Source organism: Anser cygnoides, chromosome 2, assembly GCF_040182565.1.
Source record: "Anser cygnoides isolate HZ-2024a breed goose chromosome 2, Taihu_goose_T2T_genome, whole genome shotgun sequence".
In the NCBI taxonomy this organism is placed as follows: Eukaryota; Metazoa; Chordata; class Aves; order Anseriformes; family Anatidae; genus Anser; species Anser cygnoides.
Genome location: NC_089874.1, coordinates 142,740,492 through 142,757,971, shown reverse-complemented (window position 1 = coordinate 142,757,971; position 17,480 = coordinate 142,740,492). Strand labels below are relative to the sequence as shown.

Sequence of the window (17,480 nt, the reverse complement as noted above, 5' to 3'; positions counted from 1 at the left end):
CACAATCTAAATGATCAGGAAGGCTGCAAATAAAAACACTTGAACTATTTCTTAAGGAATGTTTCTCCAGAATTACACTGACCTGAGCACGTTGCCCTAAGAATTCCTGCCTTCAGTCTGGTCTAACTTCAGTGGATGGCACAAGTACTTCTTATGTGTGGATTCAGTCAGTTTGCCTACCTTTGCAAATCTCAAAGGAATATCCTACTGTAGAGAATACTTAGAGAATGCTGCTGCATACTGCTGCATGAACACAGGCTACTAAATTCAGTTTCCTATTGAAAACTAAAACAGATGAGATGTAAGCCAGAACCACATGCCCCTCTCACTCACTCACATCTCCATGCTCATAAATGTCACTCAAATTTTCCTTTACAACAAGTTAATCAACGAGGTGAAATGGTGAAATCCAAAGTGCTGCTCCCACCAGTACATGTGACAATTTACCAAGGGAATGTTAAATATTAACTGAAATAAACTGTTTTAATAGTCTCTTGAAGTCTGGAAGCCTGTAAGTGCTGCAGCATGATCCATCAAATAATTGCCTAAATTACCAGGCTTCAAAATGAGGGGAGGAAAGAAAATCATTCAAGAGAAAAATTACAAATTCAGTAAAAAGGGGGAAAGCACCACTGATGACTGTCAAGATTTAGGTGGGCTATACAAAGTGGGAGCAGGCCTCCATTTAAAAATGGTCACAAGGAAGTCTACCAAATTTTTATGGGATATCTCTCTATCCACTTCTCCCCATAATGGTTCATTTACCAAACAACAATGCCCAAACATAATCACCTGGCTGCTAGGACCAAAACACTGGAGACTGGCTTTGTCCTTAGCACATCTGGATGTTCAGGAATGTAAGCGTTTTTACAGTACAAACTGATAAGTGTTATTGGAAATGTTTCCAGAAATAAATCATCAATTATAATTTCCAACTGCTTTCACATTTCAAAGCCAAGTAGAAAACTTTATAACTAAAAAAGGAATGCCAAGAAAGAACAATGATCTGCTAAACATTATTGTTGATTTTTGTTTTCTCTGTGCAATAATTTTTTGCCTTTCCATGACAGATAGGATTAGTTCAGTAGGAAGGGTGGAAAATGTTAGCATATATGATATTTCACTCAGGAGAGATGTAGGTATTTGTATTCCATGGCAAAATACGTTTCTCAATGCGACTTTGCAACAGAACCTCAGTTCTGTTATCAATTTGATATACTGCAATGAGCCAATTCTCTTCAGCCAGTTCTATTTGATTTTTTCTCAATTATCAAAAAAAAAGCCATTTTTTATTACATCAAGGTTTTTCTATCTTGCCCCTAAAATCAGGATTTTAATATCAAAGCCATGAATCGCCATGAAAGACACACACTACTGATCCTTTGAAATTAACAGAAGACATCAAAAATTTCGAAACACATTTAAGGGGTTTTAAATATATTTTCAGGAAAACATTACTGTTGGAACAAGCCAGAAAGTATTTGAAATAATAGGGTGAAATTCAGTTCTTCAGTCAATATTCATCTCCCTAACCAGGCGGTCTGATTTTCAAAGCCACTCACCATCCAGCAGGCTGATCTTCCCTGGTGGGGCAGCGGGGAGGCACAGCCTTTTGTAGGGTCATAGAATGGCTTCATCCTCGCCCAAAACCCGGCCAGCAGCTCGGGGCTGTGACATGCCAAGGAGACAAAGTTCTGAAGGAAATTTCTGTGGCGGTCCTGCCCCGGGCTGCTGGGCTCACCCCTGTGCCAGGACAGGGCATTGGGAAAATACAGAAAGGATATGCTTTCCTGTGGCGAACGCGGGCATTCAGCTCTCGCCTTTGACAGTACCATGTTTAATCTCCAGGTGCTTCTGTGACTAATTCCAGGTCTGGGAGGGCACGTCTGGGAAGTTTGTGCAATGAGGCTAACGGGCAGAGCACGGGGAACCCAGGCAGTAGGGGCACAGCACGTGCGCGGCTCACCCTGCTTGTTCCCCCACCTCCTTATGTGATTACCCCACCCTCAAAGAAGTGAAACGACAAATCCTTACTTTTTTAAATAAACTGTAAAAAAAATCATGCTGCTTTACTGACAGAATACTCTCAGCTAATTCCTTTGTAAAATTAATTAAGTAAAATTATTTGACAATGGCCCTTTATGTTTCTGATGGTTAATTTGGGAAGCGGCAACATTACCTGCAAAAATCAATTTAAATATGCCACAGGAAAGTACTAACGTAATTTAAAATGACACCGAGTCTAATCCAGGCATTAGATCTGTGACAGATAGGTCTGAGTGCTTTGTTTTACTGGAAGAACAATGATTTCACCAAACTATGAAGAAAATTATAATTTGAAAAATGCATGTTCCCTGTCTTCGGGAGACATCACGTCATTGTTCCTGCTGTTGGTATTTCTGTTTGCTGAGAGTCCTCTGTGAAAAGATTACAAACACTACAGTATTTAGCTAAATGTTCAGAAAACTCAAGAGAAATTCCATGATGGCATTTTGTTCTATCGCGGCACTGTAAAGAACCAAGTGTTTTACACAGTATCCAGCAGTCTTCATTTTAGCTCATCTCTGCCAACTCCTTATGAATTTAAGGCACTTACGGCTGTTGCAACACTTGGACCACACGTCCTAAGATTCTGACTTTTTTAAACACAAATTTTGAGTACAAGTAAGAGGACTGGGTTAAATAAGGTTAAGAACCACCTCCACAGGAAGCCTTCTTAGGATCAACCCCTTTCCAGGCATATTTGGACAGTAATTTCTTTCATTGCTTTTCACAGCAAAAGGTCAGTGAATATATACTAAGTTTATTCAGCATATATTCTAGCTGTCAAGATGCGAAAGGACAGTTGAAAAACATTTTTAAACAAAAATGTAAGTGTCTTGTTTTCTACTGACATTTGAAAAAGGTAAGAGTGCTCATAGAAAGTCATAATGCTTTTTATGGTACATTTAAGAATGGTAGCTCAGACAATTCAATGGCTTATAGTTTTAACTGAAAAAAAATATGTATATATTTACCTTCAGAATAAAAAAGAAAAAAAAAAAAAGACCATTTCCAGGGCAAAATACATGGTGTAGTTAGTATTATGAAAATATAAACTGAAAATCAATGCCAATAATAAACATTTCTCTGCAAGTTAAAAATATTAAAAATGATGTAGTGCTATGAATAATCAACTTAATCTCATCTGGAAGCATAAATAACTACAATTAATGCACAGAAATACCTTAGTAATAACTCATAGTCCCTCCATTACATCATATCAGGAAAGAATAAATCTGGTGCCAGCACAGCACTTTGCTATAGCTGTAGTTCCAGCAAAATTCCAGAGTAAAAGGACACAGAATAAAGAATTGCACTTCTAATGGTTTCTGTACACTTGTGTATAGAAGGTTAAGTTTGTAATTTAGTCAATATTTTAATCAATAAAACTATTAGATTTTTTGTTGGAATCAGAGTGCTATGAAATTCTTCATGTCCATTTACTTTTGAGAAAATATCCTGTCTTCTCTGACTACTATGTGAAAATACTTTTTCTTCCATACTTCAACATATCCCTGTCTATCCTGAGATTCTGGTATGGCATAATCAGCTACACACCATTTTTTTTATTATGCACTAATATGACATTTGATGTAATTTTATCAAGGGGCTTCACATGTTAGTATTTACCATCGTTTTGCTTAATTAGTGTTACCCTACAAAAGTTTTCTGACTTGCTGCTGTAGGTACCTGCCTGAAAGCTTCTGCCGGCAGAGCAGGAGTGATATAAGGATGGGAATACACGGTCAAGAACTGGGAAATGGCAGAGTCTTTCTGTGGGGGACATTGTTGGCTTATGCCAGGTTTAGGTGACTGCAAATTAAAAAACGTTACACAGTAGATCCATCTAAATGCTGCAGAAGATTGCATCACTTCCCTCTGTCTCCTAAGGAACGTACAAGTGTCTAAGTAGGAGAAGGTTTGGCAAAAATACTGCAAAGCAGTTCATTACTATTAGAAATCTCCACAGCTTTAAACATTTTGGTTCTGCTACCATCTATTCATATTACATAATTTATTTATTTTTTTAGGAAAACTCTATATTCTGTCATGGTCAATTACTAATATTTTAAGTAGTAAGATCCTTCTCGTTTGATGTTGTAAGTAATACTTTAAAAGTAGCATTTTCTTCTATTGTTCAAGCACATGTAAGTGGAAAAGTGTAGTATTTCTTATCAGTTAATATTTCCTATCTATACAGCTAAGACAGAGACATAAGTTAATAGCAGAAGGCTGGAAAAAAACTAGAAAAATTGAATTCTGAATTTCCAGTCAAACTCTTTATATATTAAAATCACATTTTCCTTACAGAAAATGTAAAGATCTTCATGGAAAAGAAGGGTTTCTTTATAAATGCAAAAAAAAAAAAACGTTCCCTTACACTGCAATATTAAGTAAAATAATAAGAAATGTAGCAGTTGCCTTAAATACAGGTTTTAATAAAACATGACAAACTTTTTTCAGTTTTGAATGAATAATCAATTATTCTTATGAGTATTCAAAATTTAATATTTCAAAATCTAAAGAATCTTCATACTGAGACTGAGTGGAATTTCAAAGCTTGTTCTTGAGTTCATGACAAGTGCTGCAGCTCAGTCCTGAAATTTTGCCTTCTAGTATCATTCCCATTTGTTCCACCGAAGTTAGACTTTCAGGAACTCTCTAACCTGAACGAAGCAGCTTTTAGAAACAATGACCTCATTCGGATCTAATTTAGCTCAGTGTAACTTTGAAGTCAAAGTTGAAGATGTACGGAACTGGCACAAGTTGGGCTGAAATCAGGTCCTTTATCTCTTGGAATTGAGAAGTGCAAGCACTGTGACGGTATCCCACTTGTGTGGCAGCTCTGCTCATGGAAGCCGTACGCTGTTCTTGCAGTAGCACACTGAAAGCATGCTTTCTTTTCCTCATCCACGAGTTACCATACATTTTCGTTTGTGACAAGAGCATATGGGTTTGAGAGGTTCCAGATAGACTTTATTCTCTAGAAAAAAGCTAAACTGATTTAAATTTGATAATATTTTTTTTTTGCAATAACAAGAATGTCCTGTTTCAGAAATGACGTTTTTAACTTCTGTAATGAAAAAGTGCAGTTAATCCTTTTTTTTTTAAAAAAAAAAAAAAAAAAAGAGTGTAATACAGCCAAGGCAAGGTTATATATCCATGTTTTTAGTGCACCTAGTTACAAAGAACAGCATATTGACCCTTGTCCTGCAAATATACATTTTTACTCACACAACTTGTGCTCTGGAGCTTTCAGTCAACAGCTGAGGGACTTGAAGCATATGAGAACACTGGAGCCTATCTATCCACATGTTACGCATACGATTTCCTATGATAATAAAAATGGTCATCCATCTAGCTATGATGTTTTAATAACAGAGTAGCAAAAGCAAACAGTAAACTTCAGAACCACACTGCTGAGAGAACGCAGAAACACGTTTGCATTCCCCACCACAGCTTCCACCCACATCAGATGTCGAGTCACCGCCTGTGCAAGCTGATACCACTCACGGGTGCTCTGGAAGGTGGCTGGGAGCATGGTACACACGTACGCCTGAACTGTTTACCACCATTGGAAAATCCATTATGTCCTACTTCATATTTAGAGCAAATTAGAGCAGTATTTAGAGCTATCAAGCACCAAGATTTCCATGAAAGAATTCTCTTTTTTCCATCTGAGATTGTGTCTTGCTGGAACCCTGGTTTTTCAGGGACTTGTGAAGAACTGCTGTACCTCAGGACCCTTAAATGTTTGAGAGGAGAGGAGGTGGAAGGGGCCCCATCTGCAGCGCAGGTCATCTCCACCGCCTGCGCTCTGGGTGTGGGGCCAGCCCCAGCATGCCCAAGGTACACTGTGGCAGGTCTCATCAGGCCAGCACTTGAGTGGACTGTGGGCATGAAGGCACTGCCACAAGGAGTGCCTAAGCAGTGGTGCTGCTTCGTTTACTAACCATACCTGGAAAGTCTGTGCTCGCACGGAGCGAGCGTGTGGCGCTCGGCCTCACGTCTGCTTCATGCTGGCTGACAAATGCTGGGGGCCGTTCCAAGCCGGCCCTAAGGCCTATTCCTTACAATTGGACTGACAAACGTCTAACTGAAAATGCAAACAAAAATGTTCTAGTATTTCCTCATAGTAGAAGAGACTTACATCAGACAAGCTATGGATACAGCTTGGCCTAACCCACATACCACAACAACCGTGTCCTCATGTCCTCAGCCTGCCAGTGACAGGGCTCCCTGTTCACCTTACTGCAACAAACAGTGTGACTGTTCTTACCTTACAAACCGTGTTTCTCAGGGCCTCAAAACTGAACCAAGTAGATTAAGATAGTTTTGAGAAAGAACTGGTGAATTTAACAATCAACAACATTTAGTGCATCACTATGATCTTTCTCCTTACTGACTGTGGATCCTTTTTACTGTACAATATCATAAAAGCGCTGCCATTTCAGGGATTATTTTCCTCTAGCATTTTAAGCTATTTTGTTCTTTGATATCAAGGAAAACTGAAATATATGTTGCCAAACTCGCTCTCAGCTCCCCAGGCTGGTGCTGCCAGACCAACACTCGTTCCTTGGGAAGTCGCCATCCCTCTCTGCCACTGCTCCTGAGCCCAGCTCGGCCCTCCCGTCCTCTCACCGCATGTCCTTTTCCCAGCCACTCACTGTCTCACCCAAACTGCTGCCTCTGCTTCTCAGCTAACCTCAGCTCCCTCTAACCCAACACTTAGAGGATTAGCAAGCTCCAGTTCACCTTCTCAGTTATCCTCATTAGATCCGTTGCCTTCACTTTAGCTGTTCTTCCCAAACTACAGATCTTAGCTCTAGTCTACTTGAGCTACTGGGTTTGTTCTCCCCATTTTGTTTTCTTTTTTTTTTTTTCAGCCTTGGTTTCCATCTCGATCCACTGGTCTCCAGTGACCCAATGACATTTTATTTTGCAATTCCTAAACTTACTCCCCTTGTCTGTTCAGCCTCCTGACTCTGACTCCAATATGCCATTCCTCAGCCTAGTTTATGACCCTAATTTCCTGGTCCAAATATAGTTGCATTACAAAACCTGTGCAGCTAAGAATCTAGCTCTTCGGCTTCTGCAGCTGAATCTCCATCTACAGTATTCCTTCATCATGCCTGTGTTTTACAGGGCTGTCTACTGGGTGCCTGCGTGTCGTTTGGGTGTTCGGGTGTTCATCAGCTTTCTCTGCTCACAGCTTCTCCGCTCCCCACACAGAAGAGGCAGGAGCACTCCAAAGCTTTCTCTGGCCATTACAAGAAATGCGCAGAAAAAGAACTTTGTCCTGTCTCCCCCCTGAAAACAGTCAGATTACATTTATTTTTTTAATTAAGGAGAGATTACCTTAACGCAGACAGCTACTGAAATGAGACCAGACCCAAATACTTAAAGTCACAGGCATTCGTTGTTACTGGATGCTCTTCCCAGAGCTCTCAATCCAGCAGTTGGTCTGTGCCTCTTTTGGACTTGTAAAACAAAATGGTTACCTTCATTTCTTATGCATATATATGTTTCAGTCATATACACATATCGACCCTTTTCCTTTTGGAGATGACAAGCTTAAAAAGGCAAACTGCAGCCCTCTTTAGAGTTTATAAGTTTTCCTACATTTTAGGATAATTCACAATTCTCAGGCTAGTTTCTCCAAACCAGCATCGGGACGTTGTAAAATCTCAGATGTAGTTCAGTGAACAGCTGCTCCTGCAGCTCGGGCTCAAACTGCTCCTCACAGCTGAGCAGTTGTTAATATTTATTTGCAGAGTCTGTGAAAAGATATGGATACTCCATAGAGAAGGAGATGGAGAACAAGTTATTCTCTCCTTTTAAAGAACTCATTATAACTGCATCGAAATTCTCAGCCTAACACTGCCACCCTCCAACTGCAACTCCAAGGCCAAATGTTTTGGGGTTAACAGTTCCTCTCTGGCCAAAGAGGCTTTGTGTGTGACTTGGAAGGGCAGCTGAGAAATCCTCGGGGCTGAGGAGTCCTGTAGGGCAGGAAGGAAGTAATCCGCAGGGAGGAGAAGCCCATTTTATAGGAGGTGTTTAAAATAATTAATTGCCACTTGATCAAAAGGACATATTGTAGTGCAATACAAAGGAGACTGATGGGCTTTTATGTGCTGGATTCCTTTTGGTGGTATTCAAGAAGAAATCGCTTGCTTATATGGACTCTGTTTGCAGGCTGCTCAACATGGTAGCAGAAATTGACAAAAATAAAGAGGTAGGACTTTGCAGGCCTGTCAGCAGCAGCTGTGAAGGCTTCATCCTAGCAGACCTCTCCAATCCATCCCACGCCCAGCAGAAGCCAAACCTTCCTAAACCTTCCCAAACGCAAACAAATCCTTTCCAGGAGCTTCTACTCCAGGAGTAAGGGTGGAGGAGAAGTACGGAGGGGCTGAGGTTATCGTCTGATACCACGAGCGGGGCTGCTGCAGCTGGCTCTGCCTCTGGGAACGGGTGCAACTGCTGGCTTGGCTGCCTGCTCTGTGCACGGTCCCTGCCTCCCAGCACGTCAGCAAGGCCAGAAAGAGAAGCCGCCAGCTCCGGCTGGAAGCAGGCACAGTCAGAAGCAGGCAGAGCTCTTCCCCAGCTCAAGCAGTGGCTCTTGTCCTCTCTTTTAAAGCAGGGCTGTTCTCCAACCCAGTTCTAGTCGCAGGCCACCATTGGGCCATGCTGATGCAGCTATGACATGAAAACCACACATGGTAATTCACTCAAGAACAGCAAAACATAAAACGGCATTTTCCCATAAGATTTCTCGAGCTTTTTTCATTGGTTTATCAAATACATGCTCGATTTAGCTCCATTCACTACCTGAGAAATCAGGAGAGAGATGACATTATCATTAACTATTGTTATCAGTAATAATGTGTTTTCTGTGATAGTTAAAATACAAAATTATCTCAGTGAAAACTCTAATTTATGCCAGTTTATTATGGTGACAAAGAATCTAACATTTTTGTATAGTATGATTTATATGTATGTTTTGTGTGTTATATATACAAATAATAGATTGTGTATTTTTTTGTATAATACATTTAGTGGATTTCATTAAATAGCACTTTGTTACTATTCCCCAGAAATTGATTGGTTCTATTTTCCTCAAGGTTGCTACTAAGAATAAAATCATGAACACCCTGAAGTTCATAGGAGTTTTGCTGCTTGTCAGGAAGACTAATGAGATCAGGATTTCATCACAGCTGTTTGATGAAGTGAATATGACTGCCTACTTCAACTCTGGGCCAAATTTCCTTCCATTCTACACTATTTTGCTCCTTGGGTATCAGACCATGGTTGCTGCTATCAACATATAAAAATTCATTGTAGTTTCACCTCCAATGATTTATGTACTTCAAAACCAACTTGATAGTAGTATTTACAACAAACAGTGAATTTTCTAATCCCAACTCACAATAGCAGATGAACACTGAAAGGAACTTCTTTCTCCCTCCTTTTCATACCTTGAGCATTGTTATTAAGGGGTACATACCACTCATGAGCATTAGTAAAGATGCACTGGCATAAAAATAACTGAAAACAAGTCATAACTATTGCATTTTAGATCAACAAAATACATGAAAGCAAGTGAACTAGTATTAACTAGATTCAGTTTAAACTGATGGTCCCCAATGCTTCCATATTTAATACATACATTACCATTGCATAGGTTGAGAATAATTTCAATTAATCTTAGATTTTCTTTCCAGTAACGGAGTAACTGCAACATCGCAAATCCTAAAAAGCACTAAAATCAAAAAGCACCATAGCCCCACAGCAGTAAGGAACCTCCATTGATATAAATCACCTTAGTCATTTCATTTTTTAAAAAAAACTTGAATGAGTTAAATTTGCATACTTTTCTTTTTTTTTTTTTTTCTCCAGATCAGATGCTCTTTAACCTACAGCAGCCAGAATGAAACTGGCATAAGCTCTGCATCATGTGCTCTAGTTAATACAACAGAAATGCGGTCATGCGCCCACACTTGATCCAGATCAAATTCGCACTCATGTGTGATCCAGGAGTACACAAATCTGGTGTTAATGGACGTGAAACCATGGCCTTGCATGACAGCCCAGCTTGAGATAACTTACAAATTTAATTAACTATTTCAAAAGGTACATTTTTCCTTAAACATATCCAGCTATGTCTAGTAGCTGTGACACTCTTTTCCATGTAAATTGTTACATTGAGATTTAAATAAATGAAACACAAAATCAGAAAAACAAAACCCCCATCATAACAAACCTCAGTCATATCTGAAGGGCTGTAGATATGTGTTTGCAATCAATTCTAATACGTAAAATAACCATGTAATGGAACGGAAACCAAACCACATCTATATATTGAAATAGTAAAAATAAGTAATCTTACCTTTTTCACTAACACTTTCACTTTCAATCTCCACATCATCACAACTCGTGTACTCTGGAGTGGATGCCAATTCTTCTTCTGAGCTACTTAAAGAAACCTGGCGCATTTTACCTCCCTTTTTTGTTTTATGGGGCTTTGGTGGTGGAGGTCTGACAGATTCAGACTGGTCTGAGCTGAGTGAATCATTCCGTAACATGGTCTCCATCTTTTCACGTTTTGTTTTCCGTACGGCAGAATTGGGATCCAAATGGTGTTGTTTCCTTAATGAATCAGAGCGCCTCATGTCTGGTCTTTCCAGAGGAATTGGACTCCTCCTAGGTGTAGGAGGGCTATGATTTGTGGTCCTCTGACGATTGGACTTGGTCCCTGAGCTTCTCGAGTTCTTTCCATAGAGTATGAACGTTGATTTTCCATGGCAGCTCTGCGCTCGGACACAGATCTTTGCCTTGACGGTCGTTCCATCCTCAGCATAGATATCCGGGAATCCTCCAATTCGGTATTTGCCAATGAGACATCGCTATGTCTCCGCTCGTGTCGTGCTCGGGACACTTCAGCATGGATACGCATTTGTTCCTCATACGGTTGTGGCTTGACTGGGTAACGAGCCAAATTAGGATCACTTCTGTATCGTGCCTGGTATTCCTCTTCTCTCCGCTGCCTTTCATATTCTTCTCTGTTCTGTGCATCCTCCTCTTCTACCGGATACTCCTTGGAACGCCTGCGACTCCTCCTGTTGGAATCCCTATAATCACCCAGTTCAGGTTCTTCATATAACTGTGGCCCACGCTGCGACCGCCTATCTGAATAATCTGATGGTGACCTGGGCATCGCACTGTCTGATGGAGCATACTGTGAGTATTCGTCTCTCTCTTCCCTTTGGTCGTATCTTCTGTTCTGTTCTCTTGATATTGATGGGCTTCTTTTCCTAAATAATAATGACAAGAAAGAAGGAAGAGAATTCTGTCAATATTTCCTATAGCATAAATATACAGCTAATGCTAACTAAATGATACAATGACCAGCTGATGGAAAAACAAACAAACAAGAAAACATTCATTGCCATTTGTGTGAATGCGTTTGCACATTCTCCGTACTAAATTAAAGAAAGTATGTCATGCTGCATGTTTACAGTGTATAGTTTAAACCAAAAACAGTCTTTAAGGAAAAATGCTAATATAACATCATAAAATATAAAATACAAATATTTACACTATTTTATAATCGTAACTGCTTTACAAAGTACCAAAATTTTATAATCTTTTCTAATCTTTCTCAAGTGATATAACTTGACCACATACTTCTATTTCACAGGGTTTTATAATCACTGCAGAAATTAAGGTTAGATGGATCACTACATTAGTTTAATCTTTTAGCAGCCATTATTGCTTAAAAACATACATTTCCATTCCCACAAAACTATGATGTGTACCAAGGGCAGAAAAGAGGACAGACGAAGATCCAGTGGCAGCAGTTGTCTAAATCAGATGTTCTACCTTAAGTCAGAAAACAAAACTTTTTTTTTTTTGTATTGCATATGAAAGCAGAGATCCTTGAACTCCTGCCTGGCTTGACAAAAAAATCCTTCTCATCTCTACTATTAGCAATAGTGTTGGTCCAAGCATTTGAAGAAAACACACCAGCCAGATACCAAAATAGATCTCCAGTACCACTCTTTGCCATAGACCATATCTAGCCACAGAAAATTGTTGAGGATCCTGGGGAAAGCAGAAAAATAATAAAAATAATAATAAAAACATTATCAACAGCTATTCTTTCCTGACATTGGCAAATAACTGACTGAAGCCTTTGATTTTATTATCGGTAATATCCTAATAGGAGATCTGCCTGGAATATTAAAAATGTTACATACATTCCGTTTGATATATTGTTGGCAACATTTGTTTGATATCATTGCTTGCATCTTGAATAGAAGGGATCAATTAAAGACAGAGTTGTGATTCATACCAAAAAACAGACTGGAGCTTCAGATTGTGCCTTTATCAATCCTCAAAGGATAATGAGCATTCAAAATGCCTCTTCCAGACACATCCAGCTTGGTACTCAGTACCCCAGATGGAGCTGGAGGAGTTCCCTGTAGGAATCTGGAATTATTACTGTGTTATCAGACCTTTGCTCTTACATTTTGTTCCATCTTTGCAATTAAGAACCCTTTGAAAATATTTTCTACCCTCCCAAATGGCCTCTGATCCTGAAGGGCAGCCTCGCAGACGGCACCATGGCAACCCTACCTACTGTCGAGGCCAGGGAAAGAATAGCAAAGGTGCAGCCTGCAGTTGCCACAGCTGTCTTAGAAGGAGTAAAGAAAGGCTTCAACTTTGTGAAGGGGAGAAGGAAAAACAGGCCTCCCTGGTGCCCAGGAAAGCGGGCGGAAAAGGCTCTGCCTAAGGGACTAGGAGAGAAAACACTGCTCTCTCAGCCAGAAAGGAAGTCGCTGCTCAGCAAGGGAAAACCACAGTTGTGTTAGAGGAGGGTGTGCAGGGGGGTGGCTGGCAAATTGGCATCCTGTCTTAGATACCATCCAGGGTCATTAAACAGTGCCTGAAAGATTTGGACCCAGTCTAGCCCCAAAAACATTAAAGTACTTTAGCCTTACAACAGCATCTACAAACAAGGAAACTAATTCAATCTTGCAAAAGTGCAACTCTTCCTGTGAAGGATGACAAGTAATGTCAGCATCACTTGGATGCCTGTTTGTTTATGGTGAAGTTAAGATGTCCTATCTGTCTTAATAAAGTGTCATGTTGGTACCAGCAGAAATCATAACCTCTGTACGTTTAACAAAAACTCTATGGCTTCTGCTGCTGGGGCGTCAGGCTGAATCGTTCTCATGTGACACAAACAGTTTCATAAGTCTAAAACCCGAACAGACAACAGGAACAGACAACCAGGACAACAGAACTACCAGAATCAGAGAGTTGCAAAGACACAGAAGTTTTCATTAAAACAACAGAGATTAGATGTAGAAACTTACTTTAAGGAAGATACGCACTTTTCAGTTAAATACTTCAGCCGATAAAAAATATGCCACATCCCAAATTAAGATGTTCCAATTGCAAATTACCTACACTGCCAAAAGTTTCTGCCATGCCTGTATTAAAAATGTGCCAAACTTCTCGATTTTCCCCATGTAGGCAAAATCTTTTATCCCTATGCAAATCCAATTGAAATAAATGCATATGCACTCAATGCATATGGCATCATCCATGTGGATTTCACTGCAAGATTGCAACAAGTATGTGTTCACATGGTATGTACATATACTCTACTGTTAACATTCACACTGTGTATACTGAGTTTGTAGTACATACGGAGTTAAGTTACATTTACAGTCACAGATTTTTGCATGGACTTGTTCCTCCAAGACATCAAAACACCACCCTCAGAAGTGTGGTTTACCGCACCAAGTCCGTCATGAACTGTGTAAAACACAGAACCATGCATAATTCAGTTTGAAAAATCTCGCATATGCCTTGGAGCATACTAAGTCTACACATTCTTCAGGATCAAACATAGGCATATATATATCCGTAGTAATACAAGTAATAGTATAGCTAGAAGTGTTTTAGCCACATTTGGGGAGATTATATATTTATGTATACAAATATATACATATTATGTATAATATATCTAGCTAGATAGATAGATTTATATATATGACTTCATGTCACACTGTCCTCATAGTAATGCAAAGAGTAGAAGACAAATCTCTTCTGGAAACATTGCTGATATAATGTCATGGGAAGGGATGAAAAAGAAGGAATTTTGGTACAAGCAAAACCACTTATTGTAGCCTTTTTGCTGAGACAAACGTACTTCTACCAGAAAAATGTATCGTCTATGGAACTGGCACAAGATTTCTAAAAAATCCACCTTTTTTTTTCTAGCATGAACTATGTTAATGAGTGGAGGATGTGCCAACAGAGCACTGTATTTTTATACCTCTTAAACAAACATTTTCAAACCATTTACCACAAGCAGTCACTGCCTCTCCTCTATTTTGTTGCCTAGACATGAATATAGGGACAACACCTATGGTTGACAGTAACGTAAAGATCAGCTGAGTCCTCCATCTACTTCAACTTTCATGGAAGAAACAGCCTTATGCAGGTGCCCTGCACGAGGCAACTATCAGGCCACCTGGGAGAGAAAGGACCTTCCTGAAAACCCAGCTTTCTTCTTTGGCGAAAGCAGCCTGACAGATAAAAGGCACCGCTTTAATTCCTTGCCTATGCTGACTGGGACTACCACACTATCTTTCTAATCAATTTCATCTCTGCTGAAGGGATCGAACTTCACCCCAGGATCAAATGGCAGAAGCTGAATCCTATCCATGAGACACAAACGAAGCGCGCCCACACACCCGACCAGCCAGGAACCCGGCCAGCTGGAGAGGGCTCGTCCTGCCCAGCGGTCACCGCGCCGCGCGGTACTCAAGCCTGACCTTCTCTTTCAGGGTCTCCATGCTGCAAACAGCCCCCCTTCACCATTAGCCACTCTTCTTCATTTTAAAAATACCTGCAACAAACACAGTTGTACAGTGCACATCTACATTTTGAAACAGCGCTGTTAAATCATGGTAGGAGGAGGTACAGCACTCACAAACTTATGGTCGGTCACTGCTATTTTTAGGTCACACTAATTCTGACTCACCTTCATGAGCCTTTATCTAATCCACTCCTCACCGTTAACTACCTTTAAGACACCTTAGTAAAAGCCTGTCCTGGCGTACCTCCCCCCGCAGCTACACCACAGAAGGCGCCCACACCGTCCCCTTCCTGGCACACTGAAGTGAGCCCAACTTCCAGGGAGCGCCAGCGCTGCTGGATACGGCCTGGTCCTCAGCCCGATCTCTGCTGGCAGGACGCACGATGCACCTCTTCCCTGAGGGACTGTCCCCTCGTCCGAACAGGCTGCCATGCCGCAAGGCCACAGTGACTACTGCTCCTTTGGACCACTAATGAAATAAAACCTCTACTAGGCCTCAAAAGTTCTAGAACCTACACAAACCTGTCAGGCACAGTCTATTAAAAATACATTTTTCTGATATGGAAACTGAAACATATTTTCTACTGATTATCATTAATTATCATTATTATTTTTACCAATACATGACATTTATGGTTTTAACACATCTCTCTTAACCTTACGGTGGTGGAAATGTTACTTGCACTGCACTACAAATATCACTAGTACTATGAAAAAGCAACCTGACCTGCTCATGCAGTTAATTATTCAACTCCCCCATACTATAATAGCAATATATGTACTTAAAATATGGCATAGGAGAATACAACATGGCTATTCTGTTTTGGTGGCTCTGATTTCATTGATGCAACTAAATAGCTTAAAGATCTTTGCCATTCATCTGTATTCTTCCATGAAGAGAAAACCCCCATATGCTTTGTTTTAGATTTATAAAAATGAACCCAAAAGTATCAAGGAAAAGGAAATACGAAAAAGCAAATTTCACTGCATTCCAAAAGCTACGGATATTCAAAAACACTGTAATACAAGAAGTATTTGTGTTACAGTAAAAACTAGATCTCATATGTTCCTGGCTACCAATCTTGTTCTCAGACCAATAGAAGACATATCTGAACTGAAGAAAATGTTCAAGAAAATATAATTTTAAAGATATGTCCAAACATATGGGTACCTAAACTCATCTTGAGAGATTTTTATAAATAAGAAGTTTAAGGTCAATTAAAAAAAAATTACTAGGGGCTCAGTGGGCCTGAGCCATGATCAACTACTTGAAAATCAAATATTGGTCACCTACTTTTAAGACCTAATTTTAACTTGCCAAACAATACTCTAGTTTGTTTTCTATTTCCTATAACTTAGTAAGGAATATTGGAAATTTAAAACTGAAGATATTTGCCCTGCACATAACTGTATTCTTGCTTAGCTGTTTGCAAAATGTGCTACTTTCAGTACATGAAAGAATAATGCAGAGCAAATAAAAATTCACATTTCCCACTGGAACTCTGCCATAAAAGCCATGCAAGAGATGAGGCTTCTTGTTAGAGACCTCATCAAACACAGCCAGCACAGCTTTGTTTCTCCATTACTAGCCTACACCTGTCAGGAAAACAGCATTTGTTGGTTGCTGAGTGATCAGGTAAGAATAGTCCTACTCTTTCACACTTTTACAGTTTAATGCCTTATATTCAACAGACAGACAGGCACTTGTTTTACAACAGAGCCAGGGAGCAGATAAAGCGCCATCATAACACCTTGCAAAAAAACTTCTAGGCTGCAAGAAGGTGAGCTGAGTGTGCTGCAGACTTTGCAACCAAAAATCCTGAGCATGCAAAGATCCCTGAAAACTTCCAGTGCAAAATTAAGATCCGGCTGCCCTTTCCAGGGACATCTCTGGTATTTCACTGACAGGTGCTCTTAAGAAATGATTTCCTCAGACTTCCTTTGCCCTACTGGGGAATCTGCAAAATGCTTACCTATTTTGGAAGTATTTGTAAGAGACTAGCTGGTATTGATTTAACTCCTTTTCACATTCTCTACATATAGAATCATAGAATCACTGAATGGTTTGGGTTGGAAGGGACCTGAAAGCCCACCCAGTTCCAGCCCCCTGCAATGGGCAGGGACACCTCCCCCAGACCAGGCTGCCCAAAGCCCCATCCAGCCTGGCCTTGAGCACCTCCAGGGATGGGGCATCCACAGCTTCTCTGGGCAGCCTGTGCCAGGGCCGCACCGCCCTCATCACAGAGAATTTCTTCCTTATATTTAATCTAAATCTCCCCTTTCTTAGTTTAAAACCATTACTCCTTGTCCTATCACTCCACCCCCTGACAAAGAGTCCCTCCCCAGCTTTCCTGTAGCCCCCTTTAGGCACTGGAAGGCCGCTGTAAGGTCTGCCCGGGGCCTTCTCTTCTCCAAGCTGAACAACCCCAGCTCCCTCAGCCTGTCTTCACAGGAGAGGTGCTCCAGCCCTCTGGTCATCTTCATGGCCCTCCTCTGGACTCATTACAACACTTCCATGTCCTTCTTGCGCTGGGAGCCCCAA

At 40.4% G+C, this 17,480-nt stretch overlaps 1 protein-coding gene across 1 annotated transcript in view; it reads right to left on the bottom strand.

The window, feature by feature from the left end:
- Window positions 1–17,480, bottom strand: part of RIMS2 (regulating synaptic membrane exocytosis 2) — a 469,801-nt gene that overhangs the window by 257,290 nt on the left and 195,031 nt on the right. The window contains 2 exon segments of the mRNA XM_048068611.2: window positions 10,433–10,786; window positions 10,789–11,357. Of these exon segments, the coding sequence (XP_047924568.2) occupies window positions 10,433–10,786; window positions 10,789–11,357 (923 nt within the window).